Raw genomic sequence first — 27,389 nt, forward strand, 5'->3', positions numbered from 1 at the left:
TCTACTGCAACAAATCTTATGTAACATCTCATATATATATTTATCCTGACCGAAACTTGACACTCTTTAAATTTTTTACTTTACCCTAAATTATCAGTCAGCATTTTTAAACCTCATGAATCTCTTAGCTTCTGTTTTTGTTGTCGTCTAATTCTTTTCTAATCCAAATGTGCATTTTCTCAATTTAAAAGATAAACAAGTTCTTGCTCAGTGGCTTTGCACGTAAGCTCCAACTCACCCATGTGAAAAGTGTCTAACAAACATTCTATTAACACTACCAAGAGAATGTGCTGGCTGTAGATAACTGCATGAAACCGGCCTGGGAGTAGAGAAAAAGCATCAGCATGGACCCCAAGGACAGTGCGTCTCAGATGGGATCCTATCAGGGCCAGCCAGCACCCCACCTCAGGCCAGAGGAGACCCATCTGGTGTTTCTCCCTCGATATCATTTCAATTAGTTAAATCAATACTCGGACGTGGCAGCGTTAACGGCACAATTTCTCTCTTTCTAATTTCATTTCATCCCACCTCCTGACCTTTCTCAGTTCTAACTCAACTTTGTGGGCCAGTTGTGGGGCTGAGGCTGTTAGATTTAATGAGGCTGGCACTGAGCAAACATTCTCCTCCAGCGTTGTTGCTCAAGCCCGCCTGCAGCACGGGCGCCTGGCATTTAGATCACATTCATTTGCTCTGCATTGTGTGTCTGTGTATTCTTACATTCATTTAATACCTCATGAAGAATGCATTGGGGACTGTGACAGCCCAAGGCTGCCTGTACTCACTGCACCATGACTCAAGAGTCTGGCCTGGTCTGGCTTGTCCCAGCAGAGAGCTCTGCTGTAGATGACAGTACAGGAGGAGACTCCGTCTGTAGAGTCTACACCGAACAGGCTTGGCATTCTCACCAAAGCACAACAACATCCTCTGCAGGTGTAGTCAGCTCTGTCATTCACGTCAAAGCATAGCATTTCTGACTTTGATAGCCTTAAAGCCAAAATATCCCCTTGAAAATACAAAATAGCATTTTTTTCCCTCTTCCCTCATCCCTGAGCAGGAGGATTTTTATAGACCAAAATATCAAGCAGATATATTCTGACTACATCCTTTATCAGAAAAACAGATTTCCAAGTGATATCACCCTGACAGATCAAAGTTTTCTCTGGTATAACAATGGGTAATACGTGGACAGGTAATGAAGGAACAGGTGGCAGCAGACAATAGGCTCTGGATGCAAAGCAGCGGCAGCCTCACTGCAAGCAGAAAATCACAAGCTGACAAACAAACAGAATAATAACCTCTGCCGGCACGACTCCCATACCTGGAGCGAAAATGAATTCACTGAATTTGATAAGGGCCAACAGGGAGCCTTCACTTTTGACAGGTACAACTAAGGAATTTGTCACGGGTTCAAAAACTAATCTAATTTCTTGAACAATGCACTTGACTTGTGAAAATCTCCCATATTGGATTTTGTATGGGCCACCAAATGTGTAGATGGGAAAATACACAACAGTAATTGAGGGATTAGAACTGAACTACTGCAGTGAAATGGAATTACACTTTTATCTTGGCATTACTGGGATACAAAGACACTGGTGTTAAGTGTGTAACATCAGGTAAACACACACTCATCTTCCATCCTCTACAGAGGCTTACAGCAATGTAATATTACGACACACTCATTGAAGGGAAAACTGTCACTTCGAAAAGCATATCAGCAAGTCCGCCTCCCGTATTCTGCTGTAAGCTCCTTCCAAATGACAAACAAAACTTCTGAAGTTGTCAACAGACTTGCAGACTCTTAAAGTGTTAATCGAGAATCTGTAAGAAATTAATTGAAAACACCATAACAAGTTTGTTGGTAATTGGATGCGCCCCCTGTGGGCTCTCTATTCAACTCTCTGAACCTTGCTACATCTCTGCTAGCCTCATGGGAGGACTGTTTCTCATTAGTACTGGATGATGCTGTCTTGGTCTGGCCTTGCTGTCCACCGCATACTGCTGCAGCTGCCGAGCATGCTGCATCAAGCCAAATGACACAGTATCAGATAACTGTCATTTATTTTAGTTGATTTGTTTGGTTTGTGCTGAGTTTTGTAACTAAGAGTTTCCACAACAATGCCGGAGAAGAGCAACAACATAAAACTCCATGAAGTTTGTCAGCTACAGGTCCTGGCGCAGTTTCATGTGGCGTTTGATGAATCATGTACAACAATGACAATGCTCTCTGGCTTGGTCTTATCTCTCATTAATCCAGAGCCATAGCATGACACACACGCTCTGCCTTGTTTCTGCCAGCATCGGTGAGCTCCACAGACCCTGTCAGCCATGCTGTGACACTGAACATGACAATGTCTGCAATTTGCTGGATGTTGTCTGCCTGCCCCCGGCTCTGCCATTTGAAGTTCTGCCACCTGTACCTCTGCAGCCGTACTGTAGTTCAACAGCTGAACCAGTGAGTGAGTGCCTGTTCTGTCGCCCAATCACCGTTTAAATTAATTTTGGAAGCACCTGCAATCTGCAATAAACATCAATTAAAGCTATGACCCAATCTATCAGCACATGCCCTTCGGTGGCATCCCCTTGCCCTTAAGCTTCATTAGAGCCTTTCATATTGGGCCAGCATATTTTGGTGCAGGTATTATTTATGGCATGCGCGTGTGTGCCAGGTAACACAGATGCTGCAGAGAGAACATTAAGAGGGAGAGAGATTGAGAGACAACTCTTTGTTCAAGGTTCATCCAGACCTCACAGCTGGCAGCAGGCAGTGAGCTGAGCAGCCCACTCTCCGAATCCTGCCTCCTGTTAGTCTGTTGTTGACGACATGTGGCAGTGATATTATCCAAATTAACTGCATCCCCCATCGGTACCCAAGCCTTAGTTGGGTACTAATGGCCACCTTGCCTATTAATCTGAGTGGAAGTTGGATTTGGGGAGAGGAGGATAACAGGTGCAGGGATAGAGGAAGAGAGATATGGATAATATAGATTATTAATGAAGTTTTGGATGGCTCTTGATCCGCCCCAGGTCTGTTTGGGGCTCCATATGTCGCCTTGGCCAGTCGGTCTGCAGGAGACCTCAGGTGGCTCAGTAGCCAGACCTAATGTGAGTATGTCAAGGCTGGAGCAAACTTTTAAGAAGTGTGAATAAAAAAAAATGTCATATTCTGATACGTCCAAAAAACAAAATATGAACAGCTCTAGATGAGTCCAATTATGAAAATCTTCTAGATGTAAACATATTCTGTTGATTGAGTCAACAAGATAGTTTGAGTAGAAGGTAAATATCTTGATTAAATCAATTTCAATAAGAGGACCGTCATAATTGTGCCCAATGAGTGTTCAACATGATTATTCTTATGCTCATGGCTCACTGCTTATTAAATTTCGACCCTTGTGGTTTACATGCCAAAAAGTTTGGTCTCCACTGAGCACGACAAGCACACACAAAGTTAAAGCAACTTCACCACTCATTTCCCTCCCTCACTTCTTCAATGTAATGCAAAATGAGGCGGCATCAAAAAGATGTGTAAATTACATCTGGCTTCCAGGACACTATCTGGCTGCCAGGGAGTGTCCGTAAATATTTATTGCGGAACATCAGTGAAGTGTGTGAAGGTGCGGATGTCTGCCAGGAAGAGTGTGTACTTGTGTGTGTGTGTGTGTCCAGCTGCGCAGTTCTCTACACACAGAACTGGCGGGGAGATGCTTGGAAAATCATCATTTCTTTTTTCTTGAGCTCTTTCGGTGGCCTTGTTCAAGGCATATCCAATTCATAATTAACTGTAGATTGAAAAGAGTTGCAGGTTTGGTGGCCTTATTCTGTAGCTAAACTAATCAGCACTAGCTTATGCTATTTCATGCATTTCATAACTACTGTTATATTTAAAGAAAAATCACATCCGTTGTGTCTCATTCAAATGTCCAAACCGAACAAGTAGATTTTTGAATGTCTCTCTTTGATTACATGTGTGGTCTTTTCCCCACATCACAGGCTGACTCCCTGTGTAATCCTGTGTAATGGTCAACGTGTTGTACCAAAAGCTTTGATTTAAGCAAACTTTTTATGCAGTAGGGCTGAATGGGAAGTTAACACCTGAATAATATTTCCCTATATGATAAATACCCCTGTCTGTCTAAAGGGAAATGTCAAGAGTTGCCAAGAGGCTGATAAACTACAAGTATCTCAAAATGTTATGAAAGACTTAATGCTGAAAATTCAGGAGTCAGTTAAAGAAGCAAAATTGGCTGATCTTACCTCATTTTGAAGATCCATCTTAACTGTGGGGTGCTTTTCAATATTATTGACTAACTCATTAACCTCCCTTCCAGTCACAGTAATGAAGCCTCCCTTTAAAAGTGTTTCAAGTGTTTCAAACGGTTGATATTCTTCAACAAAAATAGCCCCCTGACAGGGGACAAACTATTACTGCAATAAATGAGCAAAGATAAACTGTTTCTAGTCTTTCCCCTTCTTGTTGTTACCATAACCCATCTATTTTGCAAACGGTTCAGCAGCATGCATGTTGTCTGGCATTCACAGGGTACAGGTTTAAAGATACAGTGTTTTATAACACAGCTTTTGTGTTCAAGTACAGACTTTAAACAAAACTATTTGGCCATTCCAAAATAGAAATATGATAACAAGGGGTGGACCAATCATAATTTTCTGGTCGATCACTTATCACTAATCTTTAAAAAGCCTGACCTGCCAATACCTATTTGGGCTGATATTGGTTTTTATTTTTTATAACTGACAGCATATAGGCCTACCTTCAATGTTTCAATCTTATTTTATTGAAAATCATTTAACAATAACTGTGAAACAATAAAATCTTAATATTTTAACTTAAACGACCAATAAAGTGTCCTGAGTTTTAGGTCTCAGAGCAAAAAGCAACAACGGCTGGCTGTCAAACCTTCCTGGAGGTATATAAGATCAGTTTCATATGTAAGGATAGGCGATCACCAATCCCCCAAAATTAAGGAAACTGGCACCGATTGATCGGCCGACTGATCGATCGGGCAGTGCATGTCTAACGATTACAGCACATGAAGGGTTTTAAGTTTGCTTTCCTCTTTTTATTTGTTACATAAAATTGTTAAACCATTAAACTATGTCCAGATATAAAGCCTCTAAGTCGACACTATAGTAACTCCCAGATACAAATTTCATTCATTCATTCATTTTTAGAACCGCTTATCCTATTCAGGGTCGCAGGTGGCTGGAGCTTAAGCTTCACTTATTTTTCCACATTTGATGATTTCCTTCATGCCAGTAAAGGACTACAACAGAAAATAATCTTGTGTTCCTTTGTGTAACACAGTTTAGGGCTTATGTGATTTATTGGTTCCAGTAATTCAACGGACACCTTTCATGTCAGTAAATTTGCAATGAACAAATAGCAAGTAAAAGTTATCCCTAAAGGTCTTAAGTTTTTCTGCAAACCAAGTCATGGTAACCTTTTTGCTTCAGCATCAGTTAAAGATTTGGTAACAATTGCAGCAAAATGAGAAATAATCTACAGTGAATGCTTTTACATCAGGTAAAAGTGAAAATCACCCGCAAACCAAACTTACACTATTAGCGACATCTGGAAATCAGTCACTTTAACTTCTCTGCCCCTCTTTTTTCCAAGTTTTAAGGTAAAATAGCATCATATACTGCACTGTGTCTCCTGAGAACAAACTCAAGGATTCATGTGCAGTAAAGCAATCATATCTTGGTAAGGCTGTGAATGTAAACACTCTGTATCTGTCTACTTTTAAGCTAATCTGAAAAGCAGAGAGAAAATGGGTATAGAGTGAGAGACAGATATGGAGCATGCAGCTGTGTGCTGTGAGGTAGCAGATGCTGACTGCAGGAATCTTTTGTGTGCGATAACACACAGTGAGGATATTTGTGAGAGTGAGGACTGTTGATGTGCTTTGAAGAGTCACGACTGTGTTTGCATATATATAATCCCAGTATAATTATAAGTTAATACACAACACAGACAGAGAAAATGGGTGGATTGATAAATAATTGACTTTCTGATATTTCTGAGAGTACTTTTTGTTTTTAAGGTATAGGACTTTTCAAAACACCCAAAAGACACAAAGATGCTGAGTATTGTATTTCTTGAAGGAGTACAGCCAGTTGGTGTTTGTATGCGGAATAGAAAATCTTAAGGGAAGACGTGTGCTGTGTCTGTCTTTTGACTGAAAAAAATGAGAAAACAAGAACAAAAAGTAAACTTTGCTGTTAACTTTGTCCTTCTTCAAAAATCTCATGAATCCAAAGCCAAGTGGGAGGAAGAAACAATTGACCTTGCATCCCTTCATCTTAAACATGGAGTGCAAATACAACCATGTGTATTAAATTGAACTAGCTGGTTTGAAAAACACATGTTGTGAGTGTGCTTCACAGTGTGGTACTTACGGGCATAGTCTGTCCACCATGTAAGCTGTTGATGGCAGCCTGTGCTTCTGCGTGGCTGGAGAACTTGACAAAGGCACAGCCTGCGCACACAAAAACAAGAGAAATAAGAGGGAGGGGCACAACATCAGAGAACACATTCAATTTGGGTTGCAGGCAGTGAGGGGAGCATTTATAACCATTGTTTTCATGTTATCCAGTTTGTAAATATATTCTGCCATGTGTGTGTTCAGCGCATAGCTCTGAATAAATCAGTCTAATTGTAGCGAAGGCATTAACTGCATGGAACATCCTGTCCCTCTCCCATTTCTAATTCCACCCCCCTCCACTTTGGAGCATGGAGCCAAGGCATTTTACTACCCTGACTTGTTTGTGATTATTAATCTGTTTAATATTTACACATTGTGGTTTGTGTGCAGTCACTCATAAAAGAGATTATGATGACAAAGGCAAAGTATTATAATCTGCCTATCTAACCGAATCTCTGCTCACGTATAATTTCAGATGGAGGAGGGGGCTTTGCTCAAGGGGCATTCAAATCAACTTAAGTCTGTTGTGTGGTTAGAGCACAAAAGGAAAAGTCAACATAAAAAGTTGGCTGGGAGACAAGGGAACGGCTGTTGGCAGCGGTGTTCTGGATGTTCATCGCATTAACATTTCAAATGATGTTAAAAATGATTTAAGTAGATAATAATAATGCACAATATGTTTTTGGAAGGTTGTATTTTCTAAGCATATGATTAAATAGTGCATCTGTGTGTCGGTAAGGGCAGAAGCTAAACCACTAAAGCATAAAGAGAAAGGTAGTGAGCTGAAATACAGTGGAGGTAAAATGTGGTAATTTTCCAGAAGCTATTAAATTAAACAGGAGCTATTTCTCTAAGCTTTATGGTCGTCAGAGACTTCACGAGGTATTCTGTTATGTCCTATTCTTATCCTTGCCTTCAGGTAGCTCATGTGTTAAGTCAAGAGATACCTAATTAACAAACTCGTGGATTAATTCTGCCCCTTTTTTCATTAGCCGAGCAGCCTGCGCTCAGGAGCAGAAAGGCTTTTCAGATGCTCATAAAATGACCCAAACCTTTTTAAAACAGTATAATATATATTGATATACATCACTTCATTCTTTCCTCATAGCAGTGATGATTTGTCGAAATTACTGTACATGGGGTCGGGAAGTGATTTATCATTTCTTTATCTGGCAACCTAAATGATAATTCTTTGAAAAAAGGAAGAGGAGAGGCTTTAAGCAACACACTAAATTGTGAGCATGCTGACACTTGTGTGTGCAGGGATGTGATGAGTAAGAAAGGCCATGTGTTTTCTGTACCTTCAAATGTCCATGAAGCTGTATAGATCTACAGAGGCTAACAGATAAGTCAAAGAAAGCTTTGATTCTGTCACAGCACTCTAGCACCCTTTTACTCTGCCTGAACGGCCCTCCGGGTGGAGGCAAGAAAGGTCTTCATTTGTCCTACTGAAAGTGCGTCTGCCCACTGTGTGCCATTTGACTGCGGCTCTCGCTTTGAAGGAACAAACGCATTTAACCTTTGTAGTTGAAATAATAATGGGCATTTTGTTCTTGGAAAAAGCCTCTTGGATTTGTAAGGCAACATAACTTGCTGTTGTTTCCATAACAAGGCTTTCAGATACGATGCCAGAATCTTGGTGACCGCAGCAGCTCAGCTTCCCCAGAAAAGCACTCAAAACTGCAGGGCTTGGCGCACACCATCAGTGGTAAAGTCATGTCAAACATACAATGTCACATTTCTCTACCATAAAATTCAAAGCTTGGGCCTTGCTTTTCTTGGCCCGGGAAAAAAAAAAAAAACAACTTATGGGACACAGCACAGAGCATCTCAAAAGAATTGGAAGTGCCACAGCCTCATAAATTATAGTGCACATTTGAGTTTTTGAATTTGATGGCTCAGAATGAGATGGGGAGAAAGGAAAAAGAGAGATTGTATTGCTTTCAAGCAAGAGGATCTGCACTGCCTTTTGAATTCCCGGGGTAATAATATGTATGCATGAATTCCATCCTGCTGGATGGGTGACATTTATAACACAACTTAATTATAGACCTAAAAGCCATCTCTCTATTTTTCCTGACAATTCGGGGCTCTATTCAACTCTGGCAGCAAGTGTTGCACTTTAAAAGTACTTTGAGGAGCAGCGCCATAGAGAGATGGATGTTAAACTTCTCGGCCTTTTTATTGGGTGAAGAGGGGTGCTGAAAAAGCCTCTGAGTAGCATAAATTTACATCAACAGGGGACAAAGCCTCCATCATGGAACAGATAGCACCGTCAATTTCAAGGTCTGTCTCATTCAAATTACGCCAACCTCATCCCAAGCGAGGCGGCTGGCAAAATAATTTGCCGTAACATCCCATAATGATTGCGTGGGACTGTTTCACAGACAGTGATAGGACCAGGTACCTACATATGAGACCTCTGTCTGCTGGTAGGATTCCTGTTAGACATGCTCTGCACCTTTTTTCATTTCAAAGCAGCTAAAACATGAAGAACAGGTGATCCAGCTGGTAGCAATAGAGACAAAAACCAACACGAGAACATATGGCACGTGAGGAAAGCATAGAGGGGAAAAAAAAAGAGATGAGGTGTGGGGTGCAGGAGGGTCGAAAAGAAGTGAAGGCGAGAATGAGGGAGAAAAGCAGCTCCTGTCTGACACAACAGCACGGGCCTGATTTCATTTTATGTGCTGTCAATCAGCTTGAGGCATGCGAGCAGACAAGAAGGGAGGGAGCCGAAAGAAGAGGAAACAAGCCAGGGAGAAAGAAAGTTAGCAGGCCGTTGGGGCGACGCAGAGCAATAGACCCGGGATTAACAGTAAGGGGAACAGATGTTGACACAGATAGGTTGGTGGTTTGGCACAGCCACCTTTTCTTTTCGATATACTCAGTAGGCTTGCTTCACTCCCTCGCCTTCCCACACATGCTTTTCACACATTCAGCGGCTTCATACAAGAGAGTAAATCACAAAGAGAGAGAAAGGTAAAGGTTCAAGGCAATATCATTGGCGTTATCGCTCCAAATATGGCTTTAAGACAGAAACCCATCAAAAGATAATGGGGAGACTCCTGCACTCTCAGAACAATCCCACCTGCGTTGCACATTTCAAAGACGTCTTTAATTCAACCATGCTCTGCTAACTAAACAGCACATAAGCCACAGACATGAATGCATAAGCTGTTCCTGAATGCTGGCAAATCCTCCACACAGTGAGTGACAGCAGTGAAAAACCCAGAGCCCGGCTGCTTTATTTACAGTAGGACATTATCGTCCAATGGCGTCCCAGGGGAGGGATGACGGGAATGTGGGAAACAAACATGATTACAACCCCTCAGCTTTTCAGATAACAGGAAGAGGTGGAGGAGGGGGAGAAAGAAAGGCGAGGAATAAAAAACAAAAAAAGAAAGGCGAGGTGTTGTGTGATGGATCTGTAGAGTACAAGCTCAGGGTGAAAGGAGCTCCTGAGATGAAGAGAGAACAGAGGAGGAAGTTTGGGAGGGGAGAAAAAAGGAGAAAGGAGAGGTAGAGTGAGAAGACAAAAGGGAAAGGAAATGCACAAAGTAGTGAGAAAAGGAAAGTGGGAAGGAGGAGGTGTCGTTGCACAGTGACAGTGAGGTAAAAAAGAAATGCAAGACACACAAGAGGTGGTGAAGAAAAGGAAAGCTGAAGGGGAGGACGAGTTAGTCAGAAGAGCAGTGCGGATCGCAAACAATGTCAATTGAGAAGGAGCAGGTGAAGCTTTATTCTCAACATGTAAAGGGGAGACAGAGAGCTAGAGACAGCAGCTTCAGAGTCAGATAGAAAGATAGACAGAGAGGGGGACTAAAAAGGGATGGAGAAAAGGAAAAAAAAAAGTGGGAGGTGTGTGGGCTCTGACCCTTACTGGCCCCATCAGGCCCCCGCAGGACGGTGCACTCCTCAATCTGGCCGAAGGTCTCGAACAGCCGCCGGACGTCATCCTCGCTCTGTTGCTTGCCCAGCATTCCAACAAACAGCTTCCTGTCTTCTGGATAGGAAGAGAGGAAGGGGAAGGAAAGTGGGTGAGGGAAGGAAGGAAAGAAGGAGGGAGGGTGAAAGAGAGGAGAGAACAGAAAAATGCTACAGCTGATCGCACCGTTCTGCTGAGCTGAGAGGAACTTGTGCTACTCAAACCCCCACTCCCCTTTTATCAGCAGTCGACTGTGTCGAGCTGATCCTGCTGCTGCTGCTGCTACTGTTGTTGTTATTGTTGTTGATCTTACTGTTGTGTGGTGCGCTACCCCACCCTGCTATGGGGGTGACATATTCCTGTTTCCAGTGAGCTATTCATGTCTGTCAGGGTGATGTTTGATGATGATATTTGGAGCACTGTGGGTTTGTGGTAAAGGTAGAAAGAGAGCAGCAGTATTTTTTCACAGCTAGAAAAACTGTTAGATCATTGCGATGCTTAAAGTTGCTGAGTTGAAAGATAACATGGGAGATGAACACGGTTGTACATTCTCTTATCTCTAAAGGAGTAGGAGTTTTAATAAGTGAGAGCATAGCATGTTCTTCTCAATTTAAACCCGAGCACAGTAACACAACTAAGCAGTGTCTGAGCCAGCACGTTTTCACATGGTTTCACATTAATCTCAGCTTCAAAGGCAGACTAAAAATATAAAACATGTTGTAGATAAGACTTCACCTCTTTTTTCCACCCAAAGTGTACGGGTGTGAATGCAAGTGTAAGAAATTAAACTCAGTGTCAGTTTTGATTTCTAAGCTATCTGGGTTACATTCTGGCTCTTACAATGACATCTTTTGTAAACCTGATCAGTACCAAAAATGTAAGGGGTCAAAGAAATTTAAGTTAGAGTGATAAAGCAGTTCCCATTTTAAAGGCAAAATGTTGGACGAATCCATGATTTGGGCTGGCATAAAGAAATTACATTTCACAATTTCCCAACAAGTACTTATCTGGAATACCATGCAGTGAAGGACTAAAGTCACAGTGCTTCTCTTCATGATTTTCGGAGAGCCTTTGGCCATACCAGTCTCTTCTGGACACTCTTTTTCCTTTATGTTTTTGCACACCAGAGGGGTAGCACGAGGCCCATATGTATGTTTAAATTCTGACAAGTCAGAAGGCTAGATTTTTCTAATTAATCTCCCCAGTGCCCTGGCACTAGACAGAGCATTCATCTTCTTTACATCTTCTACATTATGCATCCCCTATTTCACTGTGTTGTGGAATGAAATGGCTACTAGCAAGAACCTATCGCCGGAACTGATGGAAAGTGGCAGGAAGAGGAAGAGGAGTTTATTGGGAATGACACTGTTGATCTTCAGTCTGAGTCATTTGACTGGTAGGGAATGGGGCTAGGAGTGGGGAGGAGCGAAGGGCGAGAGCATCACCTGGGCCTCGACAGATGTGACGCCTCCTGTACCTGCCAGGCCCCATTAGACGCAGCTGTTATAAAAATAAAGCACCCAGGCTTCCTTCTCTGCAGCAGGTAAATCGGATCCTGTTCCATTCCTGTAAAGTTCAAATGAGACACGTGCCTGCTACCCGCTTGGCCACACAAATGAGCACCTGCATAATCAATAAGGCCACGCTGCCTGGTCTCTTCGGCTGGTGTTGTAGCTGTGGTGTCAGTCCGTGTTCCTGTAGTCACGCCTCACACAGCAGGGATTCTCCAACCCACCAGCTGAGCCTGCTACTACCGCTCATTACCACTCCTCCTTGGAGCTCCGGGGTTGGACGTGAGCGAGAACCAAGAGGAGATCACCACAGAGACAGCCATTTATACCATCAACTGGGGTTTAGAGAAAGACGGACTGGAGGACAGGCATCTAAGTGGATATTGGGCATCAGTGGAGGAGCTGCGTAGCTGTAAAGTCAGCCCTGAACAGGTGTTAGAGAGAAATGAGCCTGACCTCTGTACATGGCAGCAAAGGTGAAACATGAAACGAGGCAGTCAGCCTGTCCAGAGCATACGTGACTTTGCTTTGATTGTCCCTTCATCTTTCACTTTTTCACTGAGGTGTCACTGCCACGACGCAAATGGGCAGAGTGCACTTTTACAGGCCTCCTGCAGTGTGTTAATGTTTTGGGACAAAAGTCTCATCTCGGTCCTGGCCCGAGGAGATCTAATGGCGGCTTTACAAGGCTAATTAACAAGCCATGAGCGAAGTAATGAACTTTCCAAATGTGCTGGCAAACGCAAAAATAAATTACACCCCAGTGCAGGCATTAAAGGAAGTGTGAGTGTACTTGGGAGCCTTCCTTTGGGAGAGCCACGGTGAGAAAATGAATTTGGAGCTGCTATCTTTTCATTGCCCGGCCTAAGAGCGTCTCAGTCGGCCCACTGCGTGCCCTGGCCAGAGTATAGATTGCTATTAATTAGTCCGCTTTGCACCTGTCTCCAAAGCATCTCTTATTGGATTTTCCAAGTTCCCTGCTCATCTCCTATGACCACTCTCAAGCTTTAAATTGGCATTTTATGAATATAAATATCTTGTAATGCACCCTCTGCATGAGGAGATGACTCCATGATTCCAAAGAGTTAACCGTTAAAACGGGGGAGAGGAGAGAGGAAAAAAGAGAATACTCTTCTGGAGTACAGTCATGTATTTGCATTAAGAGGGTCGAGGACCTTCATATAGAGCTGTCTGAGGGTATAGAAGTGTGAAAAGTATGACAAAACTCATTGAGCTTACTGTTTGACCTCTGCTACTTATCTCTCATTGAGAAGGGCTCATCTTATCCCTCGAACAGAGCTTAGCCACACAGCTGGAGAACATTTGAGCTCTACAGCACTCCTCTGCTCTCCTATGAAGAGACCTTTGTAATCTGCACTTTGAAACCCTGCCTCTACTTTAAAATGATAATGTGTGTGTGTGTGTGTGTGTGTGTGTGTGTGTGTGTGTGTGTGTGTGTGTGTGTGTGTGTGTGTGTGTGTGTGTGTGTGTGTGTGTGTGTGTGTGTGGCTACATCGTTTTGATTTGTTTCTATCAGTGCAGCCTCAAACACTGCTAATGTATCTGTTCCCCTGGCAAAAATCCACTATACACTAAGTACTTTGAATCAAAGGTATGAATGCGATTCAGAAAAGGGGTTGGCTGTTTGAGGGCAACTGGGAACATGTGACCATTTAGCTAGTTAACATATCGTTTCTTAGTTCTGATTCGTTTGTAGATGTATACAGCGTATCAGTGCCTATGTATGGGATGACATTTCAAGTTCCCTTTTTTCTTTCCCAGGGTTCAGACAGAGCACGCTCAAATGCAAAGTAATCCACATGTCTTTTTGTTTCCTCCCTTGTGCCTCATCTCCTGACTGTTAGATGGGAACAATTGTATAGAAAATGCTTCCATGTCACACTCGAGCCATGTCCAAACCAAGGTGGCATGTGGACAGCCTCGTTTTATGAATGCAAATAAAAAAAGGAGATCAAAAAAGTTATCAAAACACTGCTGACATCTGACAATTGCTTGTCTCAGGAAGCCTTTTCATTTCAGCGCCCGGTATATTAAAAATTAATGGATTTTGCACAGACGCCATATGCTGTCACGATTGATGCTCCTCTCCATGGAATAAAGTGCTACTTGTGTCATAGGCTGCAGTCTATACATATAGATTTTGCTTTCCTTTCCCATCTTCTCCCTTTGTATCTCTGTTGCTATCTCTATATTGCTTTGTTATCCCTCAGCCTTTTCTTTCTCTACAGGCAGAGAATCAGTTGCTGTGTACTTTTAAAAGTTTATGCTTTTTTTGCCAATAACAGGAAGCTCCTCTTAAAAGAAATATTCTTCTGCTCCTGTGTCGTGGTAAATATTTCTATTTTTTCTTTTCTTTTTTTCATGATTCTATCACTTATTGCCCGCTGGCAGTAGTCAGGGAAGCTTGCTAGTAGTAAGTGTTCAGAAAGCATGGACAGCTGCATCCAACGATAAAAGATGCCTGCTAGGCCGCTGGGTGCATTTCAAATGCAGACTAATGTTCCAGGCAGCACAACAGAGAAGTTGTGCTTCTTATGGTCTCATTAGAGAAGCCTGATGCTGCTGCGCTGCTGCCTGGGAGGCCCGCCACCAGACACGCTCACACATGTGGGTGTACAAGACAGGGTATACAAAATGTTGGGAATAGCTTCTTAATAAAGATGAACGTTTTTTTTTGTTTTATTTCATTTTTTTTCGAGCATCCACTGTATGTCCTGGTAGAAGGCTCTGTTAGGAACCAATAAGACTTTTTAGATCATGACAATCAAGAAAATTTCACAAGATTTAGAGGAAAGGTAATAAATGACCCCTGATTGAAGACTCCCTTTTGTTATGTAGAAAAGCTGTTTCATACTGGCATTAATTATTTTATGTACTGGGCTAATATTTGCTCAGTCCCAATGCCCTCCTTACTTAAAGCCTCATCGCTGACCTCACAGACTTAGATTATATACGGGCATGCGGGCTGTGGCCTTGAACACATGTAGCCATGTATTTTCAAAAACAAATACCCCCCCTCCATTCATTTTTTAAAATACTTTTATCTACATGCATCGGGAAAGTCCGCTGACAAGTGCGACTTGAAGCATGCCAAACCCATATTTGGCAGTGTTTCTCAGAAGTAAAACTTGTGCTGGCCAATCAGAATGAACCTGTCATTCAGCTGTGGTGTCTGAATACCAAAAACTCTGTTTCTGGGCGTTTACACAAAAGCCTGAAACCAGCGTTTTCCAAAATCTTCACGTTGGCTGGAGCTTTCAGAAAATGTGAGTTTCAGTTATGTAAGACTGCAGTTTTGTGTGGATGATAGGCCAAAACGTATAAAAATAAACACAGTTTTCCAGATACCCAGCTACATGTGGACATGGCCTGTGACTCCATGAGAGCTCAGGATGGTATGAAAATTAGGAAATGGTACATACTCTCATAACATCCCATGTGACCGAGAAAAATGATGTGAAACATGCCATCAATGTGAATCCCTTCTGAAAATTTAACTTAAAACACAAAAACTCTACATTAGACAGTGTCAGTCAAAATGATTAGAAAACTTGGCTTATTTTAAAAGCTTTAGTTGTTTTGCTGAATTGAAAATACCAAAAAACAAATGTAGTATCAAAGCCTAAAGTCATCATTATGTCATTACTCTCTAAATACCATAGAACATAGCCATCATAAGGAGATTTTGACATTTTCCTAATAAATTCTAACATTGAAATTGATGGACTGGCTCCCTTAAGTTCAGACCTGAATACCATCAGCAAATGTAGGTGATTTGGAAAGTAAACTGGACAGATCCATTGCACATTCAAAGGAAAGTCTTCAGCCAGAGTTGTAGAAGGCATGGGATGCCATTAGTGGTAAAGTTCTCAAGAAATATATTCAGACCAGAGCAGAGACTTTGTGTGCTGTATTTGCCTCAAAACTTTTCAACTATCAAAGTTCAGGGTAGATAAAAACAGTACCACTCACTTCATCTGATATTCTTTGTGCTCAAAGCAACCATCTGCATGTTTTATGATCATGCTTTGGAAACAGAAAAAGGTCAGATCTGTCAGGGTTTTTTTTTTTTTTTTTTTTTTTTTACATTTTTGGCCACCACTTTATGTGATTACTTTAAATTAACATTTTGTGTGCTTGATTTCTTTCAAGTTTTTCTTCTTACACTTTTATTCTAACATGCCATAAAGTTTGCAGTGAGGTCCAGCAAAAAAGTAAACTAACGCAAGATGCATAATGTGGTGTTGTGAAGTCTGCATCAGAAAGCACATGTACTTGATGACATCAACTTGGGACAACACTCAACAATCATAACCAAACATGAACATGCCTTGAAGTCTGTGAGTCTGTTAACTTCATAGACTGTAAAAAAAAATGGACATCCACTTGCTCAGCTCGAAGTGAGGTCTCCACAAAAACTGCTCTCCCTGGTGGCTGGCTGCAGTATAGGTTAGAAAATCTGTCTTTCCAGCCATTCCAGATGGGCTGTGGTCAAACTTTAAAAAATTATTACTCTTCGTAGAAATGTTTCTCACATCGGATTGTTGTGGTGATTTGAAGATATCATTTGGCTGTCTTGTATTCAAGTCCTCTTTTTTTCTGAGAAGTTTCGTTTTCATTTCTTATACGAGGTTAAAAATGAAGCTTTACGTAAGGTATAACGATGGTTGACAGCTGCCGTTCTCGTGTATTTTTTCAGGGATTGTAAAACATGTCGGGAGGTAGAGTCAAGAAGTGATTAGACTCTCGAAAGAAAAACAATAATTATTATTTTTGTCACCCAGCTCCACTCAGATTCTCCCAGAATCTCACATTGTCTCTACTGCGCAGACTCTGTGACGAGGGTATTTTGGCTTCAAAACTGTTCAATGATAAATGGCGAAGCCACGCTGTCCTCTCTATATACAGTCTATGGTTAACTTGTGGGGTTTAATGACCTCTCTTATTTTGAAATCTTTGCAGCTTCACACAATGTTGTTTGTGAATGTGTGTGTTGAAGAGAGGATTGTGTTTTTGGTCAAATAAATTCATGCAGTAAACAGAAGATCAATAAGTTCACAGAACCATATGGCCATCAATGTGATGTAGTGATTACTGAATCAATAAGGTCTATTTGGCTGATGAATTTTAACATTTCTTAAACTAACTGATAAAATTGGTGACTTAATGAAAACAAAGTGTGATTGCAGCATTAAAATGAGCAATGTGCTGAAAATGAAGATCATGGTCTTGCTTCAGGAAAGGAGCTCAGACAATTCAGCTACTTGCTACAAATGAACAAATTAATTTTTCCCTTAGGGGTCTAAAACAGCTGTAGTTAAATTGCAGCATATTGTTTCCGAACAACTCATGCTTGATCTTTTGTATCACAGAACGAAAGTCACGGATTAAAAATTCTACACCACAAAACTAATGATTGTTTGGGTTTGACAAAACTTTTTTTAATTCCAGGTTTATTTAATTTTGTCATGAATTTGTTTCTTAAAATTATTGTGTGATATTTTAGAATAACTAAATAGTAGTTTAAGAGTTAATGTAGAAGCTACTTCGGCACTTGTAAAACAACCTGCATGCTTTCAGCTCCATTTGTCTGCCCCCAAAGCTTTTTCCTTTCTTTACGCAACACCTTCCACTTCATAATAAGCCCCATTCTATTTCTTACTCATGTTTAGTTCCTTCTCAGCTAACAGAAGTAATTAGACCCTTTCTCAGTGACAATGATGTGCAACCACACAGTAAACCTTTCTGCTGCTCGTCCCGGTCTGATGTATGCAAGTGGATTATCCAGTATAGTGAGGTGGTAAATGGAATAATCAGAGGAGAACAAACATTCAAATTGTCTGCACATCAGGCATGATGAGGGGATGCATGCTTTGTGTTTGTAAATGTATTACCCATACCACTAGAACTGTTGCACCCAGTTCCTCAGGGGAGTCGGGGAGGAGTCAAAGGGCAACTCTGTTTTTTTGACACCTGGACCTTATTTATAGGTGTGTGCATGCTCATATACTTACCCAGTTGATGCGATGTTTGTCTGAGTGAGTATATGAGCATGCACACACCTATAAATAAAGTCCAGGTGTCAAAAAAACGGAGTTGCCCTTTAAGGTGTAAATACTCAAAAACTAACACGTGTTTTTAACTCCGGACTGAAAACATCTCTGACAGACAGGCTCAATTATAAAGTTTCTGTAAAAGTAATTTAAATCAGCGCCTCAAAACCTTCATCTAATATTCTGCAAAGTTCACTGTTTGAAATCCCTGAAATCTTTTGTCCATCCATGTGTCCCAGTGTCATTATGTGAATCTCTCAGCGCACACACACACACACACACACATATCAGGCGCTGCAAGGGTTCGTCTTGACTTTTCAGAGTTTTGCACGATCCTGTCCAGAGGCACAGAGGGATCTTTTGGCTTCATTTGCATGTAAAGTGGAGCACGCTCTTCTGTGGGCGTGAGGAGCCTCCAGACAGACCCTCCCCTGTGGCCTCGCCAGACTGAGCTCAGCCAGCAGCCCCTCACTCCTCACTACCTGCTGGGGTGTGGGCCGTGACAGCACAGCGCGCAACATCTTAAGGTCCTGTCAATCTCTCCACTGCCCCTACTGGGGTCAACCTTCTGAAGGAGCAGCAGGTTGGCAAGGACAAACATGAGCCATTCACAAAGACTCCCCCTCAGCCAGACAGACTAAAGAGCATGGAGGAGTTATTAAAAAGGCTGCTGAGTATCACATGCAGGGATTACGACGCTCCTGGCACTGTATAAGTATCCAATAAAACAAAAGTATGGGGGAGCTATGGACAACACGCAGAGAGTGCCCCTTTGTGGAAAAGTCTGTTGATGGAGGTTGCAGGGTATTTTGAGAGAGTGTTAAACCCATCTTATCAGAGTTAATAAAAGAAGAGGGTGTTGCTGGCTGACCCGTCATCTCTCTTCTCATCAGCGTGGTCTCCTGTCTCACAGCAGTGGCTAGAGAAGTGGGACCTGGCTCCAAGATTGTGTTTAGATAATGGCCATCTCCAATCATAGATAATCTGGCCCCATCTTTTCTTCACAGACACAGCGGCAGACAAGGTCAGGAGGAAAAAGATTCCTGGCGAGGCGAGCAGAGGAGGAGATAGGGACGGGGCGGCTCTGAGATGATTTAGTGCTGAGATTCACTCAGCTGCCTCCATCACCCTCCGTTAACTTTCTCATCCTGTCATCTCTTCCCTCCTCTCTGTCTTTCTTGTCTTCCTTCTCTCAAATTCCTTCATGGGCCTTGTTCTAAATCCCCACCTCTTTCTATCACTCGCTTCCTCTCATTCTTTGCATTCTGGCACCAATGAGACAGAGAGGGGGAGAGAAAAGGGAGGAAAAAAAAGGGAAGCAATAGAAAAAGCATTTCTGCGCTTTCTGAGTCGGAGAAAATTGCTTGTGTTTCAAGTGGAGATATAGTAGCCGGCCTGCTCCTTCACTGACCACGGAGCGATGGAGCAGAAGACCCATGCCTCGATTGCGTCTCAGTATCTCTGAGTTGAAATCATGGTTTGATAGAATTGGTCAGAGAAGAAGTGGTGTTAAGCACATCAGATAAATGTGGACTTTGTGGTGAAGAGGTCGGCTGACTCAAGGAACAGAAATAGATTTATAAGCTGTGAAGCTCCCCCTCCATGCTCTACTCCTTCAAGATAATCCAAGTAAAAAATAAAATAAGACATGAGTCATTGTAATAGACAACCAGAGAATCATCCACAGTGGAAGCCAAAGAGTGGGAATGTGTGACACCGGGCACCCCCTTGCCATTTTCCTGAGCTCTGGTTTTACTTCTCCTCCCGACACTCTCATATCTCCAGAGAGAGAGAACATCTCTCAGGGGCATTTGAACAAAAGAGAGGCTACTAGAGTCTCCAAATGGAGTAATGGGCCCTAATACCTACACAGGAATATAACCAAGACCCCTGCACAAGCTCCCATGACAGATAATTGAGTAAAGTGATAAATGTGACTCCATTTCAGAGGTGCAAATGTCCCCTGGTTTGACAATCTTTGAGCCCAACTGGGACTTGTCCTCCTGAATGGTCCTCAGCCTCCCACGGATGAATCCCTTGGTGCTTACTCTCCTTTAGCCAGCCCTAGCTGGGTTGTCTATTTTCCTTTAACCACAGGCCTTCATAGTAAATCTCATTTCATTGTCAGCTGCGTCTGTGGTTTACTTCCCCAGCCTGTCTGCCGACTTCCTGTTGCCATTAACGCTCAATATCTCTGTTGGGGCCTGTCTGCTTGGTCTTATTTCATTCTGTGCTCTGTCCTATCCTGTCCTCCCATATAGAAAGTTCATCTGACAGACTAGCAGGGGCCCTGCCAGCCTAAGAGCCCTCTGTATTTCATTCACACTGCCTGTTCATCTCCATTCTCTTCCTGCTGAAAAAGGGGAGTAATTGATATTGGGACCCATCCATCCTACCCTCTTAAGCCCAGAGATCCAATTTATCTTGGTGAGAATGCCGATTGGCTCCCGCCCAGGCCTTGTCGGTCAGACTTTGCCTGTTTTTAGATGGCCGTTAATTAAACTGCCGCCATGACAAAAAAATAAGATCTACATTGGGGTGTGAGGGGCAATAGAAATAGACCATCTGATTCACACTTGACCATATAAATCAGTGGGGTGGCTCCGTCTAATCTGACCTAGGCAGTCTGATTTACCACTTAAAAATGAGAGCACAGGGCAGACACAGACCAGTCCAATCAGATCTAATGCCGCACATGTAAATCTTTAACTGGCTCAATCTGCATTAACCTCCATGATGTTAGTTGTAAATGGCTTTACAATGATCTGCTCTATCACCATGTATGCCAGACTTAAGATGGATTAGGAAGGCTAAGAAGAAGACCCACAATATCATAGCAGGATTACACACTTTAATGACACAATTCTGGCTTTAAACAGATGGTTAAAGTTGGAAATATATGTATATATATATATACAACATGGCCGCAAAGTTCAACTTGATCACATTTAAACTCATACATTGTTCGGATGGTTCAAAATCTATGCCAAGTGTTATTCTTGCAAAAGTACTATTGTTGAGACCTATGGTGCCATACAGAAGTTGTGATCTCCTTTTTTTCCACCTTTTTGTTTTTTACCATAAACCTAAAGCCAAAAGCTTCCCACAAGTTTTTTTTTTTTTTTTTTTTAATATCTGTGAACATCTTTTGATCAATCAACTGGGATTCATAGTCTTTTATTTGTTTGTCATGCGCGAGGACACCATTAAGAAATGTTAAAGCAGTCGGGTATTTAGGACGGGCAGCATACATGTAGATATAGATAACGAGGACTAGACAAGTTAGTTGGAAGTGATTTTGGTAAATATAACTTCAGAAAAAGTTGAGAGACCACTCCAGACTGTCTCTTAATAAGCATCCTAACATGTGTGACAGCAGTTCAGTTCTAATATTGGTTGAATTTTAACACAAGCACACCTCACAATGAGTTACTGATTTACTGATCCTCTGAAAAGCTATCAATCAAGGAAATCAGGAAAGAATATGCCGAGAGGCATGAAAGTTGAAATTCAAAATTAAGTTCATAAAAGTCAACGTGAACTCTTTTTTTCTTTGTGTTATTATGGGTCTGAGAAAAACTTGAGTAGTTTCTAGTTCCTGCAAATAAAAACCCTAGATGAAACTCCAAACAAACACAAAAGAACAGTTAAAAAAGAGAAGAAATGGCCGTGATGTCTTTATTTTTTCCCTGAGTTGTTTGTGTGTTTGTTTTCAAGAAGTGGAACTCTTCATCTTTTGCTGTGCTCTGCTTTCTGGACAAAAACAGCTCCTGTGTATACCACAAGGAGTTTCCAAATAATAATAATAAAACATCCCACTTTGAGTTTGTGTATTTGTGAGTAATTGTGTCAGTCTCTGTTTGGGCTGTGTGCCACTTCCTCTGCTCTGTTAGCAGACTCGACTGTCACTCTGTGGAGATAAAGAGACAGAGATTCCCATCTCGTCATTCATTTTTTTGTTGTCTCTTTCTCTTTTTATATCTTTCTTTCTCTGTCTCGTCTTTGAACCACTCCTAGTGACTGTGAACCTGAGACAGCCCCTCTGCTGGCACAGATGGGAAGTCAATAGAAGCAAGTGACCTATATTACGGGCTACTCCACGAACTCCCAGTGTGTCTCAAGTGAGAGCAGAATATTAAGGATTGAGTGTGTGCTGTACCTGTGTATTTGTGTGTTTGTGAGTGTGTGTGTTTTTTAAGGTGGGGGGAGCAATGGAGACTAGGAGAAGGTTAATTACCTCCTCGTCCTTCGCTGTCGGCTGGCTTCACCTGGATGGGTCGGTTCATCTGGAGAAAGAGAAAGTCGAGAGAGGGAAAGCCAGAGAAAGAAGAGGGGAAATCCTGGGTTAGCATAAAACAAAAAGAGCAAATGCTACAATATGTGAAGTGGGAAGAAAACAAGTGTAATATGGCAATGTTCCTGGCATTAATGTCGTGAGTGTGTCCTGCTTTCTGAGTGAAACGCAAAATCAAACAGTTCTGATGGCGTAAAGGAGATAAATCTGTGCACTGCTCTATGCCAGCGTGTTTAATTAATCCAGGGCACTGCCTCTAGAGATGCCTGAATTCCCCTCACAGTTCAGCAGAATTAGCACTTTTCAATGACGATGCCACACTGGGTGTCAGATGGCACTTGGAGATTAATGCCATTACATCAGCCACTCCCAGCCCCACAGGGAGAGGTCCTCTAGAGCTGGCCCTTGCTCTTCCTGTCCCCCTCCTGGCTCCAGACTCCCAGTCACCAGCTATAGCCTGCTCATCCCTGACCCTTAGCAATCCCTCTTCCTCTCTGCATCCATGCCTTCTTCCTCTTTCACAATCTCTCTCTGCAACTCACAACCAATATGCCACTAGTCTGTACAGCCAACACCCCCACAGCCCCTGCCTCCTCCTCCTCCACCTGCGAGAAGCCACTGAGAACCACTGAATGGTATGACTGTGAAAGAGTTTTGTGAAAGGTTAACAGGAGGGAATCAATAAACAACCTTTGAAGATCCATCTTATAGTGAGGTGAAAGCAGTGCGTCACAGAGAAAACATGAGACAAATAAAAGCTTTTACAGAGTGCCTGCTGTTGATAAAAACTCCCCTGGTTTCTTTTTGCTCCCTTGTCTATAGTTCATATCTTTCACTTCCATTAGTCTGAATACGAAAAACAGAAAAATACTCAATCTTGAACCTCCTCTGATACAGGAATGAGCCACCCTCAGAGAACCATGCTCATTGAGACTGCCACACGTCATATTTGGCCCACGTTTTCTGTCCTCAGTCAGCCCATCTTTCTAACTAGGCCATGTGGACAGGTCCAACATGTGAGTGCCAGTGAATAGCACACAGCTCTGCCCCCTCAGATCAGTCAGGGAGGGCAGCACAGTGGGTTTCGTCAGGCCCTTGGGCGATGCAGCACTTGACAGCAGTTGACCACAGCCTAAATATAGACCAAAGGCTGCTGGACATGTATAGACAGGCGTATACATGGTGACACCCTTGGGACGTATTCTACACGCCTAGCAATATGCTGTGACATGAGAACAAAGTTTCAAGAGATGACGGATGCATTACATAGACAAGCGTATTAAGCTGTAGACAGAGACACAGTCACACCCGTACAAATTGACCCACACAGTCACATCGCTCCATATATAGTTACAAAGTCAGAATATAACTTCTTATGTAATGTGTGAAAGTTAACTATTGTTAAGTTCCCTCAAGTGTACAGTGTTATAGAGTCGCTGAGTAAGATAGTAACTTGTTGACTCACAAACGCTTTGTTCAAACATCATACAAATGTCAAATTACATTTAAAAAAAAAGAAGTGACAAATTATGCATAAAAATATAATATTCTCTGTGTAAGATGACATTGATAAAACTGTCTTTATTCAAACTTGGGTTTTGGGATAAAACTTTGAGAGCAAATCTTGTTTATAAAAAAAAAATCAACTTGTTATAATAACAGAAAACATTAGATAAAACAAGTACCATGTTTTTCACATCTTTCAAATAAAAGTATTCCATTATCTACTGGACTGACATGTTGCATTTAAACCAAATTAAAAAGTAATCATATCACAAAGCACTTATGGCACATTGTTTTACCATTAATACAATTAAAAGGAAAACAGCGTGTAGTTTAGCATTAGCATTTTCCAGACAGTCTCTTTGGGCTTTTACTCAGTGGCACCATATTTCTTGGGCTCTTTACAGATGTCAAATAACTTTCCCAACTTTATGTTATAATCACCATCATGATTGTGACTCTCTAAGTTTTTGAATAACTTTATTTTTGAGCCACTCTGTTCTAGATACAGTTACTGTCTCTCCATCTTTCATCTTCATATCACTATAGTTGTAAGTGGCAGATGGCCTCGGTCATGAGGGATACATTAACTTAACAGATTTGTGGCTCTGTCCACTGTACACAAACACTGGCATTCAGCAGTTTTGTTATATGTGACAGATCTGAGATGTTTGTACAGGCATAACTGTTAATGAGTACACAAGAATGAAACTTGAACGACTTTTTAAATCAAGATAACATTTCACATTTTGACCTCTGTGTTTTGTTGTTTACAGAGACCAAGCATGACTCCACCACGAGTAAGCACTTTGCAACACTGGCAAAGAAACACTGCATTTCAAAACACACAGAAACACGAAGAGTTAGACAATCAGCTGCCTTTCACATCCATGATAGGTTGAGAAAGTCAGGTGGAAACAGACAAGCTACATATTTTAACTAGAAAAGCACTCAGAGAGCGCAGACCTCTCTAAGTATATTGTGATTGTCACCCAACACTTAAGTCCTACTTTAATGTTATACTCCCTTTCAGCAGACTGTCTACTACAATTTGGTGTTAGTTGCAGGTTTGTACGATAATTTGTTAACCTGCTGTGTTGAAAATGGTGATGACTCAGTACATATTTCATATTCTAGATCTTAGAATCCAGAGCAAATGAACCAAAATTATATAGATTTTTTTTTTTCTTTTTTGTGTTTTTTGTTAAAATTGTTAAACATTTCTGTTCCAAAAGATAACATTTTTTGGCTATTTTTTGATGGGTCAGGGTTCACTCCAGATGTTTGGATCGCCATCACTGCTGTGTCAGAGGCAAGGTAACCTGAGGTCTTCTGAGAATGTACACATATCATTGTAGGCTTGTTAAACAGTTTGAACCAAGGGCTAAAGGGTTTTTCATGGTTTTATTTATCTGTTGTTATTGTTGTTTTTTTCTGTCTGGATCACTTCCAATCCTTTCTGTGCTGAGTATGTTTACATGTGAGTTGGAGCTAAAGTTCAGATAGCTGTTGTGTGGTAGTGTAAAAGAAAGAATTCAGGCCAGCTGGAGCAGTAAGTTAAGGTGTGATCCTTGGACATATTTTAAGTGTGTGTGCGCGAGTGTGTCTGCATAACAGCTCTGGTTGGGGGCAAAAAAGAGGTTTAGGGTAGTGTGAAGTCCCACACTCCCTGTCCAGTGATCAGTCAGCTTCCAGGTCTTAAACGGCAGCGATTGGTCAGGAGGCTTCATTAGTAGCCCCTGTGCCTCTGCAGCAACAAGAGTCATTAGACAACCCAAAAGTACATTTGGGGTTGCTAGGCAACCGAGTGGAGGTGGCCGGCAGGCAGGCTGTTGGTCTATGGGCTGTTAGCCAACCAATTGGCTCTCTTTCTTTCTTCTTGTTTTTTTTTTATTTTTTTTTTTTACTTGGTCCAAGGAGGTCATGGTGAGAGGGGAGGGAAGAAAAAGATTTCTCAACTCCCACCTTCCAGCATGTCCCACTTTCAGGTCCCTTTTTAGTGACTGTGACAATGAGTTTTCAGAGCAAGTCTGCTGCAACTTCTGCTGCAGCTTCCTGCCAAATTATAGAGTTCAGCTTGATGCCAAACTATAGCTGTGAATGGAGCTAAGATGCAAAGGATGGTGGTTAGGACGTCTGCTTCTTTGAGCTACCTTGTAGTGTCCTGTACACACTTTTTCTTGTGCATAAAAAATGTCTCCAGTGCAAAAATCGTCCACATTACTTTCACTTTCTGTCTCTGTCTTTCTCTTTCTGTCTTTCTAACACACATACACACAGAAACACACACGAGCACAAAAAGTCTAGGGGCTCAATAACAGCAGGTGGCTTAGGTGACATTTTAATCCCTTATTACTGAGTGCAGGATTAGCCAACAGATCAAGGCAGAGTTAATTATATGAATTCATCAGAGGCTGGGCGAAGAGGCAGCCTGCGTTCCCCCAGGGCCAAGACCCACCCCCACCTCTGCCACCACCACCCACACTTAGTGCACACACACACATACTCACACACACGCACGCACACACACAAAGGAAGAGGACAAGTGACAAGGAGTCTGAGAAGCTAGCTAGTTCCTTATTAGCATCGAAGCAGCGGAAAGCTAAGATAACATATACAGTGGGACCTCGTGAGACGCTGTAAGACAAATGACATCAACTTCCTTCCCGTCGGGGACCCTGCAAAATGAACTGCATAGACATTGGCGAGGAAGACTACAGGCTTTTTCATCCCACAGACGTGCGGCTGCCGAGGCTGAAAGGAGTTCAACACCCCCCGTCTTGCTTTATCTTTGTCTCTCTCTGCCCCTTTGGCCTCCAAAACCAATATGCTTCCCACCACAGCCCCTTAATGGGTTGATCAATGCTGACAAATAGGCAGCTCATGCTGTCTTGCCTGGGAACTCACAGCTCTGTGCCTATGTGCTGCTGCACTTAGAGAGGCCATCTCTCTTTCTCCTCACCTCACCCTTTTTCTGTCTCCCTCCTTCTTTCACTCACTTTTTTTCCCCTCTCTATATATCCACCTCCTTCATGCTCTATTTCCTTTATGTCTATACATTCATTTTTTTCTTTGTTCTAATCTCCAGAGGCGAATCTATATTTTTCATTCTGTTATGATGAATAAAAGTCAGCTGAAGTCACGGAGGGGTGGAAAACCAGCAGTGTGGAAGAGAGAAACTTGCTTACATTTTTCCAGGGAGAGGGCTGTGTGTAAGTTGAAGGGAGTATGTCAGTGTGAGTTTGTGCATGCTTGTTTTTCAGTTGATCTGTCTTAGCTTGGTCTGTCTGATTGATAACAGCGCTGTGGAGGGAAAGAGAGACAAGGACACCACTGGCCTTTGACCTTGTTAGACCATGCGTCATGAATACCATTGCTCACAAAATAAGAAAAGAGAAATGTTATCTGACTTGCAGATACTCGCAAACCCAAAAATGTGCCCCCTCAGAGCCATGGACATTTTTCTCATTTGTCCAGTCTTCTCACTTAAAGTTCAATACAAAAGAATACATATCACTTATGAAAGAGTCCTATCTACAAATTCATATGTTTTCATTTTTTTCTGCATGAACCTTGTTACTTTCTGTTCTTCAACCAAACAGTATTTCTTATTGACATACTAATAAACTCCAC

At 42.0% G+C, this 27,389-nt stretch overlaps 1 protein-coding gene across 13 annotated transcripts in view; it reads right to left on the reverse strand.

Moving 5' to 3' along the window:
* celf6 (CUGBP Elav-like family member 6) overlaps positions 1-27,389 on the reverse strand; it is a 148,379-nt gene that overhangs the window by 27,490 nt on the left and 93,500 nt on the right. For 7 of the 13 annotated variants that reach the window (XR_012598074.1, XM_074665850.1, XM_074665844.1 and 4 more), the window contains exons 3-5: positions 22,197-22,245; positions 10,324-10,452; positions 6,421-6,500 (exon numbers count right to left, since the gene is read on the reverse strand). Coding sequence is in view for 12 of the 13 variants with exons in the window: in XM_074665850.1 (XP_074521951.1) it covers positions 6,421-6,500; positions 10,324-10,452; positions 22,197-22,245 (258 nt within the window). In the remaining variant the exon portion in view is untranslated. The remainder of the gene's footprint in view (positions 1-6,420; positions 6,501-10,323; positions 10,453-22,196; positions 22,246-27,389) is intronic. The other 6 variants (XM_074665849.1, XM_074665843.1, XM_074665848.1 and 3 more) reach the window with 3 other exon arrangements.

This window comes from Halichoeres trimaculatus, unplaced genomic scaffold, assembly GCF_033239565.1.
Source record: "Halichoeres trimaculatus isolate MK-OKI-2021-1 unplaced genomic scaffold, fHalTri1.1 fHalTri1_scaffold_3, whole genome shotgun sequence".
Classification (NCBI taxonomy): domain Eukaryota; kingdom Metazoa; phylum Chordata; class Actinopteri; order Labriformes; family Labridae; genus Halichoeres; species Halichoeres trimaculatus.